Source organism: Phocoena sinus, chromosome 2 (assembly GCF_008692025.1).
Source record: "Phocoena sinus isolate mPhoSin1 chromosome 2, mPhoSin1.pri, whole genome shotgun sequence".
NCBI classification, from domain to species: domain Eukaryota; kingdom Metazoa; phylum Chordata; class Mammalia; order Artiodactyla; family Phocoenidae; genus Phocoena; species Phocoena sinus.
In genome coordinates, this window is record NC_045764.1 from 81719365 (window position 1) to 81732728 (window position 13364).

At 52.8% G+C, this 13364-nt stretch overlaps 1 protein-coding gene across 1 annotated transcript in view; it reads left to right on the top strand.

The window, feature by feature from the left end:
- Window positions 1-772: 772 nt before the first annotated feature.
- ONECUT1 (one cut homeobox 1) overlaps window positions 773-13364 on the top strand; it is a 32869-nt gene continuing 20277 nt past the window's right edge. Inside the window, exon 1 of the mRNA XM_032624160.1 lies at window positions 773-2133. Coding sequence (XP_032480051.1) covers window positions 1029-2133 — 1105 coding nt within the window. The 5' untranslated portion in view covers window positions 773-1028. The remainder of the gene's footprint in view (window positions 2134-13364) is intronic.

Genomic DNA, 13364 nt, shown 5'->3' on the forward strand with positions numbered 1-13364 from the left:
CCTCTTCGCAGAGCATGGAAGAGTCAGGGTGGGCATAGAATTATCAGGGAGGACAGAGGTTGTCGGGTCAACAGCCACCCGGTTGACCAAGGCCTTTAAAATATTTGTTCCCCTCCCCCTCAAAACGCCAAGCACCTGAAGATGGGGAGAGCGTGGACTCCCAGAGGCCCTTCCGGGAAACAAGCCAGGGTGGAAGGAGTGATGACACCAGCTGAGGCTCCCCGGGAAACCTGCACCGGGAGGCAGCAACTGGAGAGAGGGGCGATGGCTCTCTAGGCATACTGCGCCACCCGGGAGGCGAGCCCAGCAAGTGTGGCCGAGGGCTGGGAAGGGAGCCCACCCGAGCCAGGGAGCCGAGAGGGGCCCAAGTTTCCCAGGGTTGCGGTAGCAGCCCCAGATCGCGCTCTACGTTAGACACTCGCACGTGCGCACCGCTCCCCCGCAGCCCAGCGCCTTACGAGCGGCGCTGGGACCCCCACCTTCATTTGTACGGGGACGTCACCGGCCGCGCGCGCGGGGACTGAGGGGGCGGGGCTGATCCGCGCGCCTGCGCGCTGCGCCCGGCGGGCGTGAGGGCGGGCCGCGGCGGCGGCGGCGGAACAGCGGCCGCAGAGTCTGCAACAGTAACCGAGCCATGGCTGGAGCTGGCCAGCGGCGCGGGCAGGCAGCAGCCGCGGAAGGCGCAAGGGGTGCGTCAGGGGAGCCGGGGGCCTCACAATTCTAGGAAGGAGAGGGACGTGAGGGGGCCGGGGGCGGGCGGGCTGGGGGCACCGCGCTCGCCCAACGGCGCGGATCCTTTCTGGAAATTAATATTTAAAAAAAAAAAAAAAGCCGAGGACGGAGAGGGGAAGGTGGGGGCAAGAGGGAAGACGAGACACACTGAGAGGGAGACAGAGCCCCACGGTGAGAGGAAGGAAGGAAGGCAGCAGTCGCCAGCAGCCGATGTGAAGACCGGACTGCGTGCGCCCTTCGCCGCCTCTGCCCGGCCTCATCGATGTTGTGTCCGCCGCCCGCTCGCCCAGATCACGATGAACGCGCAGCTGACCATGGAGGCGATCGGGGAGCTGCACGGGGTGAGCCATGAGCCGGTGCCTGCCCCTGCTGACTTGCTGGGCGGTAGCCCCCACGCGCGAAGCTCCGTGGCGCACCGCGGCAGCCACCTGCCCCCCGCGCACCCGCGCTCGATGGGCATGGCGTCCTTGCTGGACGGCGGCAGCGGCAGCGGCGATTACCACCACCACCACCGGGCCCCCGAGCACAGCCTGGCCGGCCCCCTGCACCCCACCATGACCATGGCCTGCGAGACTCCCCCAGGTATGAGCATGCCCACCACCTACACCACCTTAACCCCTCTGCAGCCGCTGCCGCCCATCTCCACCGTCTCGGACAAGTTCCCCCACCATCACCACCACCACCACCACCACCACCACCCGCACCACCACCAGCGCCTGGCAGGCAACGTGAGCGGTAGCTTCACGCTCATGCGGGACGAGCGCGGGCTGGCCTCCATGAATAACCTCTATACCCCCTATCACAAGGACGTGGCCGGCATGGGCCAGAGCCTCTCTCCCCTCTCCGGCTCCGGTCTGGGCGGCATCCACAACACCCAGCAAGGGCTCCCCCACTATGCCCACCCGGGCGCCGCCATGCCCACCGACAAGATGCTCACCCCCAATGGCTTCGAAGCCCACCACCCGGCCATGCTCGGCCGTCACGGGGAGCAGCACCTCACGCCCACCTCGGCCGGCATGGTTCCCATCAACGGCCTTCCTCCACACCACCCACATGCCCACCTGAACGCCCAGGGCCACGGGCAACTCCTGGGCACGGCCCGGGAGCCCAACCCTTCGGTAACCGGTGCGCAGGTCAGCAATGGAAGTAATTCAGGGCAGATGGAAGAGATCAATACCAAAGAGGTGGCGCAGCGTATCACCACCGAGCTTAAGCGCTACAGCATACCACAGGCCATCTTCGCGCAGAGGGTGCTCTGTCGCTCCCAAGGGACCCTCTCGGACCTGCTGCGCAACCCCAAACCCTGGAGCAAACTCAAATCCGGCCGGGAGACCTTCCGGAGGATGTGGAAGTGGCTGCAGGAGCCGGAGTTCCAGCGCATGTCTGCGCTCCGCTTAGCAGGTGAGCGGGCCAAGGAGCTGGGCGCGCGGGGAGATAAGGTATTGGGGAAGCTGAAGGGACCCAAGGAGGCAGGGAAGGAGAGAGCTCTGTGCACGCTTCATCCCGTCTTCCTTTAACCGAGAGGGGGGTCCCTAGGCCTGGAAGAGCCAGAGCGTGGCTCCCGGGAGCAGACAGCCTCTTCCAGGACTCAGTGCATTGGGCTGTGGAAGGCTCCGGGAACTGAGCAGCGCGGCCTGGGTGATTGCAGAGGAGCATTTGTGCTGGGAGACAGCGCAGGAAGCTCGCACGACCGTAGGAGGAAAGAAATCCCAGCACCTGGCTGGATACGGTCTGTGCATCGCTTCTGGGTTTGGCACTCCAGGTTTGTGGGGCGAGAGAGGCGACGCGTGCGTGGAACTGCGCGCAGGTGCTGCCAGCCAGTATCCCTGGCACATACCCGGGCGCTGTGCTGGAGCGTGCGGGAGCTGCCCGCCAATGTTTAGCTGAACTCGCTGCGGTGACCCCGCTCCCGCGCTCACTTTAGTGGCGCGGGGCGGGGTGGGGGGCTGGAGGGTGGGGAGCGCACTCTAGGAGTTCCAGCAAAGGTTCCGAAGCCGCGCGGCGGTGGGTGTGTGGCGCAGACGCTCCGTTAAGGTTTAGGACGCACTCTGCGCTTGTGACCGGCTGTAGAGAGGGAAGCAGATCGTGCCAAGGTCCAGGTGAGGGCGGCCGAGCAACAAGGGAGCTTCTAGCTTAGCCCAGAGACCGATTTCGCTGCCGACTCGCTTAGGGCTTCGCATTTTGTTTTATTCCTCTGCATGAATTTTCGTCTGAATCCCACGCAGGGGGTGGGAGTGTGAGGGAAAAAAAACAAGTCTTCGAGCAGAGGTCTCCGGGCCCAAACACCCCGAGGGCCTGGTGTTTCCGATTTGAGCGGGAATGTCTTGGCGGCGCTGCGTAGACACTGCGCCCAGTTCCCCCAGCCTCTCTAAGCCAAGGTAAGGGGAAGGCTCTGGCCGGCCCACCGGCGGAGGGGACAACTGACCCCAGCCTGAATCACACGGGGGATTTCAAGCAGATTCAGCGACCCCCTAGGGCGGAGGACAAGCGGAGAGGTACAGCCAAGGGCAGCTGAGGGTGGACTCGGTTTGATGAGACCCGGGCTGAGTTGATTGACTCCTGGGGTACATGCTGCCACACCCCCACCCAATCTCAGCCCGGCGACCTAGCCTGAGTCTTGGCGAAGAAAAAGGTAAAAGCCGGAATGAGGGTTTGTTAATTAACTGATCGTTCTCCATTAATTCGTCCCTGGAGAACGAGAGACCGTCAATCCGCGCAGAGCCGTGGGCACTGAGCCGTTTCACAGTCTAAAATCAAAGCAAGAGGCCAGGGCCCCCTCCTCCACATCGTGCGGGCCAATGAGAAGCTAGAGGGAAGCGGGTGCCGGCGTCCCCGCCAGCCTGCGACTCCAGCCGGATGCGACCCAAAGCAGTCCTGGGGTCTGGGTTCTTGTGGCCTCCCTGCTGGAGCTCCGCACCGTCTGAGCCTCTGCCCCGCCAGGTTTTCCAGTCCAACCCCGCGCTCGTTGGCTCCAAAGTCCCCACGAGGACTCTTGCAGCCTGAGCCCAGAAGCCAGGAGAGGCTGGGGTTAAGGGGATGGGAGGGGGAAGAAAGAGGTTGACAGGGTACCCTCTGGGGTCCCGCAATTCCACTCTCTAGCTTTGTGTGCAGCCACCAGATCGCCCCCATCCTATGGGTAGACCGAGACCCGAGGGCAGCTGAAGTTCCGGAAGGGACGGCCGAAAACGCTATTCCTCTCCCAGACTGATATGCCTATGCCGGCGTCCAAGGTAGTGCCTTTTCACACGCATACGCCAGCCTCGAGCCCGGCTTCAGGACTTTTTACCGAGGCAGTGCACACACAGGCAGGTTAATGGGGCTGGGGGAATGGAGGGAGAGGATGCAAATGGAGAGCCGTTCCCCCCCCCCCACCCCCAGGGAAGCTCGTTCCAAACCCCCCACCTCCTGAAGGCGCTTGCTCAGGACTTAAATGACTCTCCTTCCCCACTGCCTCCTATTGTCCCCTGGAAAGACAGACTGATAAATGAGGTTCAGGGACGACCCCGGAGCCCTGGATACCCGCCTTAGCGCCCTGCCCTGTACGAGCGCCCTCTCACCTCCTCGCATGGGCAGCCCTAGTACTGCTACCTGCACACGGGAAGTGCGGTGGGCGTACCCGCCCGGGCTCACGGGACCCAGGAATTTATCGAAGGGGCCGCTGCCTGGCACCCAGCAGCGCGTAGAAAGTCCTGCCCAGCCTTTGGACGGAGGCGCGTGGCCTTTTCCTCGAGGAAAAAAAAAAAGGAAAATCGGAGACTCTGGCGGGACGTGAGTTTGGCGCCAAACCCCCAGCGAACTCTTTATCCTAAGACCCGGATGCGGGGTTGTCCCTCCCATTTTCCTTTCTTTAACTTCATTAAAGGGGTGGGGCGGGCTGGGATGAGCGCGCGTGCGGAGCCAGCCGGGATCAATCCCATTACGCAGCAAGAGCCAAGACTTGTTTTTAAGTCGCCGAAGAACGACAAGACCTCCCGTTAACATTTTAATTTGGTGGTGGGGGCGGGGGCGGGCGGAACGAGGCCGTTTCCTGAACTGTTCAAATGATCTCTGGTAGGCCCTGACTGCAGGTGACTAAAAACGGATTGCAGGGCGTGTTGGACGCAGCTGTAAGACATTGCCCCCTCCTCCCCACTGCCAGCTCCCGTGCACGGAGGGAGGTGCCACTTGCAGCTCTTGCTCGCCGTTGCACTCAAAGACCCCTTAAACTCGTTTCTACCCCATGCGAGGCAAGGCCCATCGAGGTCGGCTCCTTCGCTGGGTAGAGGGAGAGAGGCTTCTTCATGCCCTCCTGGTACCCCAGGTTCCGTACAGCCTGGTGTGGAGGGTCAAAACCCTCCGCCCGCCCGCGGCAGCGTGTTTGGAGAGGCGCTTTCTCTTCACGAAATTACATCGGCTGGCGGACGACGGGAGACAGGAGGAAATTCTCACCAAATTAACTACCTTTAAAAAATCAATATATGTTCCCTCAATGTAACACTTGCTGCTTCCCCATTAAAGTGCAGCGCAACCAGGCTCACGCTGCGTCTCATTCCAGGTGGGGGGGGGGGCTGGGCTGTGCCGGTGGGTGGGTGCCCCGCCTCTGACGTGGGCGCCTATTAAGACGCGGGGAGATTAGCTTCCAATTAAAGATTCCAGAAAGCTCCGGCCTCAGTAGGGGAGCTGCCGGCGCAGGAAGAGGCTGCCACTGCACACCCACCAACGGGTGCTGCAGAGACTCAGCAGGCGAGGCCCGGGGTCGGGCAGGGGTGGGTGCTGCACCGCTTCGACCCTGCGGTACCTGGAGGCGAAGAAACCTCCCAACAGCGGCGCCAGGGAGCCAGACGGGTCTCCAGCACCCGGGACTGCTCCTGTTTCCTGGACGGGATTTGCCCCAGGACCACCCGGGGACCGGGGGGCGTGGGGGGGGCAGTCTGACCAGGAGGTGGCCATGAGAAAGTCTCGCCCGGACCAACATGGGCCATGTTTGCCATAAGTGGCCTTGCTGCCTGGTTGATTGATAACTAACTGGCTCCCGCGCAAGTCCATTTGCTTTTTGTTAATATTTATACCAACGGGCGACGTTTCAACTGTCCCCTCACTTCTCTGGGCCATGGGAGCCAAGCAGAAGGAGTTCGATGCTGGGCCCTGGGAACTCCACTTCTCCAGTCCTCGAAGACTCTGGGCCGGGAGAAAAGCCACAACTGGGCATGTGGAATGCAGGAACTGGAAGGGTTCCTGGGCCCAAGAGTCGGAGGAGAAGGTGCCAAGTGGACTGGTTCCCCGCCACGCCCGGCGTCTCTGCGGGGCGGTTCTCGGGCAGTGCAGCTGCTCTCAGCCGGCTGCGGCCCGAACAAAGGGCCCGCGGGGCGCTGCCGACAGCGTCCGCCTAGCAGCCTGGGGGCGATGGGGGCTGGCTGCCCCGAACGAGAGCCACCTCCGAAGCTTTATGCTAGACTCCTCCCAGCGTGGCCTGGGGGCCAGCCAGTCGTCAGGCGGAGGCCGAGGAGTTCCAGAGTCCCCTCACCAACTCAGGCCTAAGGGTCGCCCGTGCTCCCAGAGAGTTGGCTAGGGACCCCCGCCCACACATACACACACACGCCAGCCGAACAGGTCTGGCTGTTGGGGACAATCCCCAGAAGGCTCTGCGTGGGCCTTTCTCACAGCCCATGTCTGACCCCTGGAGGGTGTGGAACAATAGTTCTCTCTTGCGGCCCCCACTGGGGAGCACAAACCCCAGGGAGGAGAGGAAGGGGCGCATAGAGTTAAGAAGTGTGCACGTGGTGAAGGTTGGAGCGGAGAGTTTGACTAGAGTGGAGGAGACCTGCTGCTGTGGCTTGAGGAGGGCTGATGGTTATTTTGTGGTGACCTGGTGTCAGAGCATCGAGCACGGCTGCCTGAGACAATAAACCCTGCGGCCTGTCCCGAGGGTGGCTGGCTCTCCCGCCAGCGGGTGCAGCCCCAGGCCCTTTGCAAGCACCCAGTGGGCGATCGGGGTCAGTAGAGACCCAGTCCTGCCGTCGCTGTTTTGCAGCTGGCACTTGGGACGACGGTCTGTGCCAACAATAGCACCGTTGTGTTGTAGCAGCAAAGCAGCTCAAAGCCCAGGCTGCATCTTTCTTTATCTTCAAGCGCTCAGCGCACCACAAGAAGCTAAGCTCGTGCCCTCACTGATGCCCTCCTTGTGGACTCATCTTCCCCAGTAGCTGCGCATGCCCCCTGCGGGCCGCGAGGCCAGGCACCCAGAAAGCCTCTGTGGTTCAACCCGCTGCGGAGAGGAGAGGCTTTGTTTTTAGAACATTGATGTCTTAGTGATTTTCAAAATGAAAACTATTTTGACAGGTAGAGAGTGTAGTGGAGGGAGAAAAGGATACCTAGTGGATCTGTCTTGCTCCTAAACAATTCCTGGGTATTACCCCACTGATGAGACAAAATTGCCATCCCCCCAAATTATACCCCAACTCTAACCTCTCAAGATGCACGTTTGGAAATTATATCCAAATTATACTTTTGCTGGCATGTTTTTGTTTGAGACTATCAGGGTCACAGTAGAGAAGGTGACCCTGGCAGTCTGAAATGGGAGGTTGGTGGATTAGCGTTCCCTTTGTTGTTTCCCCTTCCAGCTAACTGATGGGAGTTAGAAGGCTGCCCTGAGGCTTTGAGCTTGAAGGTCTTTGTTTGCTGTCTGGTGGGCTGGGTGAAGGGCTCTGGGAGGCCTAGCGGCCTGGAGCCCTGGTGCAGAGTCAGGACCCTGGACAGGGCCTAGCCAGGCCTGTTGCCAGGGTTTCTCTTGCCCCTGGTGGGTGGCTAGGATGGCTTTGAACAGTTGTGATGAGGAAACAAAAACTAACAGCTAATATTTCAAAGTTTATGAGAAATCGTGAGGCCCCACCAGTAGTACACACGGGCACAGTCAAGTAATGGAAAAGATCAAACCTATCCTCGTCGATCAGGTGGTTGATCTTTTTCCTCCCTCTCCAGCAGCTTTCTGTGTGCGTCTGAGTCCATGGGCACACCTGCTTATACAATCGGAATTCGAGTCCCTATGGGTGTGACAGGGGTTGGATCATTAAGCTAAAACGTTCAATTCAGTCCCTTTGATCCGTGCTGGGGAAAATCTATAGTCATCTCTAATCTACAAGGTCTTTGAGGAGGTTGTTACATGAGCTGTTTTGATGTCATCATTTCCACATTCATGGCAAATTCAGCTAATCAAACAGACGCTGCTACCCAAAGTTCTCAGAAGAAATAGTTCTTACAGTGTATATCGGTAACATTTATTCTTGATTTCCTTGCAAGAAAAAATCCTCAAGTCTAATGAAGGTGGGTAATTAAAAGGGAGGTTCTCAGGTGTCTTGCTCCTCAAAATCCATAGTTAAAAGCCTCGCCCTTCAAGTAAGAGTGCTCAGTGTTCTTTGTAAATTCCATATATCGGAATAGTTAAACACCAATTTACTATTTTAAGTCAACCAAGGAGCCTTGACGGATTGGATGAGAAGTGACTAGTCTCATTTCAGTCCCCTTGAAAACAGCAGTTTCCACACTCTTGGCAAAATTGAATGGTCCCCAACCTAAAGTAGCAACAGAAGGAGGGTCCTATTGAAGTCATAGTAGTTAGAGGATAGATTTCCTATAATCTTGGATAAAGGATTCAACAAGTATTCATTAAATACTATTTTCATTTTGTGTGTATTTAAATAAGATGGGTAAGCACCTTTGGGAGAAGAAAGCCACATTATTTTTACATGAATAGTATCAGCCTCACAGAGTTTAGCAAAAAGGAAAAAACTGATTTCTAATGTGAATGTATTTAGTGCATAATCATAAATTACTGTTTTCTATCAACAGATTTGCACAGACTTTTATTGTAATACAAGTATGTTAATACTAATGAAGCTTAATTTTCTTCTGAAATTGTAGGATTGGCTTAGATGACCAGACCAATCACACAGGGCAATCTTATTATTTTGATAAAAACATATAAATTTATGTCTTATCACAGGGTCTTGCTATAGAATCATCCCCATTATGTTCCTCCCAAAACATGTTACATGATCATAAAGTTGGAACAAATTAGCTTCTAGAAATTTTCTTCTCCTTTAGGTGAGACAATTTGATAAGATAACAGCTGAACAGAACCAGACCTTGAAGTACAACCCTCACATTTGTCTTGGCAAGTGATAAGGAAGTCAACTGATAAGGAAGGAGTTTGTGTCCATTGTGTACATTTTATTAGTCAGGTACTGTGCTAGGCACATAGATGTTCTCATTTAATACTCACTGTCTGTGCCAGTGGCTCCCAAATCTTGCTATGCATGGGAATCATTTAGGGATCTTTTAAAAAAAATGATTTCTGGCTAAAACCTCAAATATCCTGGCATTAGTAGTATAGGGCATGACCTGGGCACTAGGATATTTAAGAGCTCTGAGGTGATTTTAATGTGCAGCAAAGTTTGGGAGCTGCTAGTTTACAGGGAAATTACCATTATTTTTCCTGTTTCTCTGTTCAATGAGGTTGAATAACTTACCTGTGGTAGCAGAGCTGGAAATCACTGAGACCCTGAACTCAGCTTTCCCAGCTCAAAGCTCAGAACACCCTTACCCTCCACCCTGTGCCTCGATTATGGGTGCAAGTCCACTAGGTCAGTGGACCCAGAATGTGGAAATGTCTGATCCACTGTCATAAACACCAATCTGGAAAGTCTCTGCATAATAAGGTCTCGAAATTAGAGAATGTGTGTCTTCCCTCTGGGACTCTCAAAGAGAGTTACTTGTGGAAACTTATTTCTTTTTTACTCAAGACTTATAAGAGAGACTTTTTATTGCTCTCTTTTGAGGAAGCAGCCAGAGGGAATGTGAGGCAGTCACAGAGCTAGACGCGGAACCCAAGTCTCTCCATCCATTTGTTCACGTAAACAGTTATTCACAGGCAAGACCCATCTCATTAGATGTTTTCTGTGGGTAGGACTGGTCTATTGGGAGCCAGCCTGGAGGAGGGCCCAAAGGCCCAAACCTCCCATTCTTTCAGGCATTGGTGTTCTGATCTGCACTTGCACAGCAGTTATATTTCTTGGCTTCACATCAGTGCCTGTCTTGCTATTCCAAGCTTGCCTGTTACTCATGTTTTAGGACTCTGCACTAAAAAATAATAAATTGACTTAAACTCTGTATATATGTTGGCAATCATCCAGAGGGCAACTTACAATTTCCCTCAAGCACCGCAAGTTTCCAGTTACCCATGCGTTTCTCATCTCCCTTTGCATATGCCATAGGGTACGCAGAATCGACAGTTTCTGAAATCGCTGCTTTCATTTTGCATCTGGTGATGACCTCGTAGTCCCAAAGAGAGGTTATCAAAGGAACATAATAAACTCTATGCTTTTCGCTTTCTTTCCTGACGTCTTCTAAAACAGATCAATGGGGGAAATTAAATAAATAAACGAGCGAAGCGCGCCACCTAGTGACCCGTCTGCTCACTGCAGGTGAAGTGCGTGAGAGGAGTGGCTAACGCGATTCAAGTATTGATGGAGTCACAAAAATCGTTCATTAAGGCAATTTAATCTTTACTATTAAATGTCCTTTCAATTCATTTAGGGTAATTAAGATGCAGTTAAAGTGATTAAATTCTAATTACTTATGCTAGACAAAGACATATTTGTCACACTAATGCGGTTAACTAAGGACTCAGAAAGAAAGTTAACATTTGCTTCAAATGATGCAACTGGAAAAATCAGTTCCTCTTTTCGTCATTAATCCAGTGAGCTGGGTGATTATGTAATGGCACTACAAGCTCATTAAATAGGGGAAGTGCTGATTAAAATGACTGCTGGGAGGAAAACCTGAACCAGGAGTACCTCGGTACCGTTTGGTCAGCATTCCTAGCAAAATTACTTGGTGTCCTTTCCCTCCAAGCCCGCCCCCCGCCCCAAAGCAATAAGCAGCTCCTGAGTCGTATCCTGACATTAAAAGAGGGATGCTGGGCTTCCCTGGTGGTGCAGTGGTTGAGAGTCCGCCTGCCGATGCAGGGGACACGGGTTCGTGCCCCGGTCCGGGAAGATCCCACTATGCCGCGGAGCGGCTGGGCCCGTGAGCCATGGCTGCTGAGCCTGCGCGTCCGGAGCCTGTGCTCCACAACGGGAGAAGCCACAACAGTGAGAGGCCCGTGTACCGCAAAAAAAAAAAAAAAAAGAGGGATGCCTCTTGGAAAGCTTTTATTGCCAGCCTGCCGACATTGTTAAACCAAAGATATTTTCAAATGGTAAATGGATTCTTGGGGTAGAGAGGAGCAAGGCATTTGGACAGGGGAGGTGGAGGGAGGGGTCCCTGTAGGAAACAGCTCCAGGATGAAGATTCCCACTGCAGGCTTTCGAAGCCGCTCTCCTTCACACAGACACCCTTCCTATTAGGCAGTCTTCCTCCCCTCCCCAGTTGCATTTTTACTGCTTCGTATGTGGGGACAGATTCCTTTGTACACATCATGCTTCTTATGCACACTCTGAAGAGCACTAAGTACCTCAGCTGCAAACTGGTCTCTTTTCAGAGTTTTCCGACATTCACAAGTAAAGGCATCTGAGATTATATACCATCGGATTACTGAGGCTCTTTTGCCATAATACCGCAAACAGTTCCCAGCCTCCTACGATAGGTTAATTTTGAGTACTCAGAAGAGGAGGATGAATTGAAATTTCACTGCATTTGAAGTTGGCCTTCCTCATAAAATGGCTTCTTAAGCCCATGCCTATCATTTGCCTGGGGGGATGATCCAAGGATGAGGATGATCCGTCAAAAAATTGGGAATTAATTTCCCCAGGGGATCAGTGTCTTTTAATACTGTTAAATTTGCCTATTGAAAACCATTACTATGGAGATTGCATCTTTCCCCTATTTATCCCATTGAAATTCAGTATTACTGTTTACTTCACAAGAAGCTGAAGTTATCAAATTCATCAGTCACGGAAGTCAAACAGCTACCTTTTAAAGATAAATTAGCAGGTATTTGAATATTTACGGAGTCATTTTTAATTTACTAGATTGTGTTACCTTAAATTACTAAACCAAATAAACATATTAAAAAAAAAAAACTCTAGACTAAGAAATGAGAGCCCCAGAGACAAGTTTTTGTACTAATTAGCTCTGAGAACTTGTCATTTAACCTTTCTGGGTCTCAGTCTCCTTAAATGTAGAATGAAGGATTTGGCCTTAGGGTCCTTCCAGATCGCACATTCTATGAATGATTGCCTTCTATGATGACTGTGTATCCATGACCGTCTCTTTTCTCAATTTAATGCTCTGTCCCAAAGTCAGGATTCAACAAGGTGTAAGTCCCTGGCACCCATCTCTTGGGCAGAGTCTCAGATCAGGCTCTCCTATCAGATGGCCAGTAGGAAAGAGCCTTTCCAGTCAGGAGCACTGCCTTCTGGCACAAAAATATTTCAGCTTGAGGTTACAATACCTGCGTTGGTAAGGATGTGGATCATCGGGAATTCATGCACTGCTGGTGGGGATGTAAATTGCCACCGTTGCTTCAAAAGATAATTTGGCTTATAAACCTGCACCCACAGCTGAACGAAGTCTACCCCTTGGTATATACCCTAGATAAGCTCACAGGTGCTCCTGAAGATGAGTACAAGGATGGTCTGTAACCGCGTTGCTTCTAAGAACAAATAACCAGAAACATCCCAAATGCCCACTGACGAGGAATGCAGGAATAAACTGTGATGTCTTCATATAATGCAGGAGTATATTGGGGTGATGAAAATGAATGAGCCACAGCTATACACAACAGCATAGTTGAGTCTTAGGAACAGTGTTGAATTTCTTTTTTAAAAAAAGAAGAACAAGCTATAGAAAATCACACCAGAACAATACCATTTTTTCAAGGCTTAAAAGCAAGAAATGCTAAACAACTTATTGTTTAGAGATACGTAGGTATGTGGAAAAAACAAGTTAATAATAAACTCAAGTTGCTAAGAGTGGTACCTCCAGTAGGGAAAGGCTAGAGATAAAAGGAGAGAACACCCTTATAGCTTCACAGACAGCAGATGTTCTAGTTCTTTTGTCAGGTGCTGCCTTCATCAGTGTTCATTTAGTTCCTGTGCTTCCTATCTTAAATATACATGTTTTGTAACAGGTAAATATTATTTAATTTTAACTTTGGGGAGGAAAAAGATTGTTTCTGTCTGATTCCCCAACCTGAACAACTTGGACCAAATAAACCCCAGGACATTTCAGTTGTCATTTACACAGTTCTTAGCCCTGTACTAAATGTCAGCTCTCTTAGGAATTGCATCTGGCCAACTGTGGACAGGGCATAAGATGAGAAAGAGGAAATTTCATTAGATATGGAAAGAGTGGTTTTTTCTTTATTCATTTGAGTACAGCTATGACAGTGCTGTGCTCAGTACTGGGGATGTACTGAGCACAAACAAATCTTTTGGAGCTCATAGTCTAGTGGGGAAGAGAGACAAATAGCTTGGTTGCTTTTTTGTGCCAAGAAGGAACGGTTTAGGGTGTGATGAAGGAATAGTTTTGAAGCTCTGGAAAAAAAAAAAAAACAGGACTTGGTCAGAAATGGGGAAAGAGGTTTTCAGGCAGAGGGAACAATAGCATGTGTGGATGCCGTGGGTAAAACCCCTTTGCAGAAGATTTCTTGGATC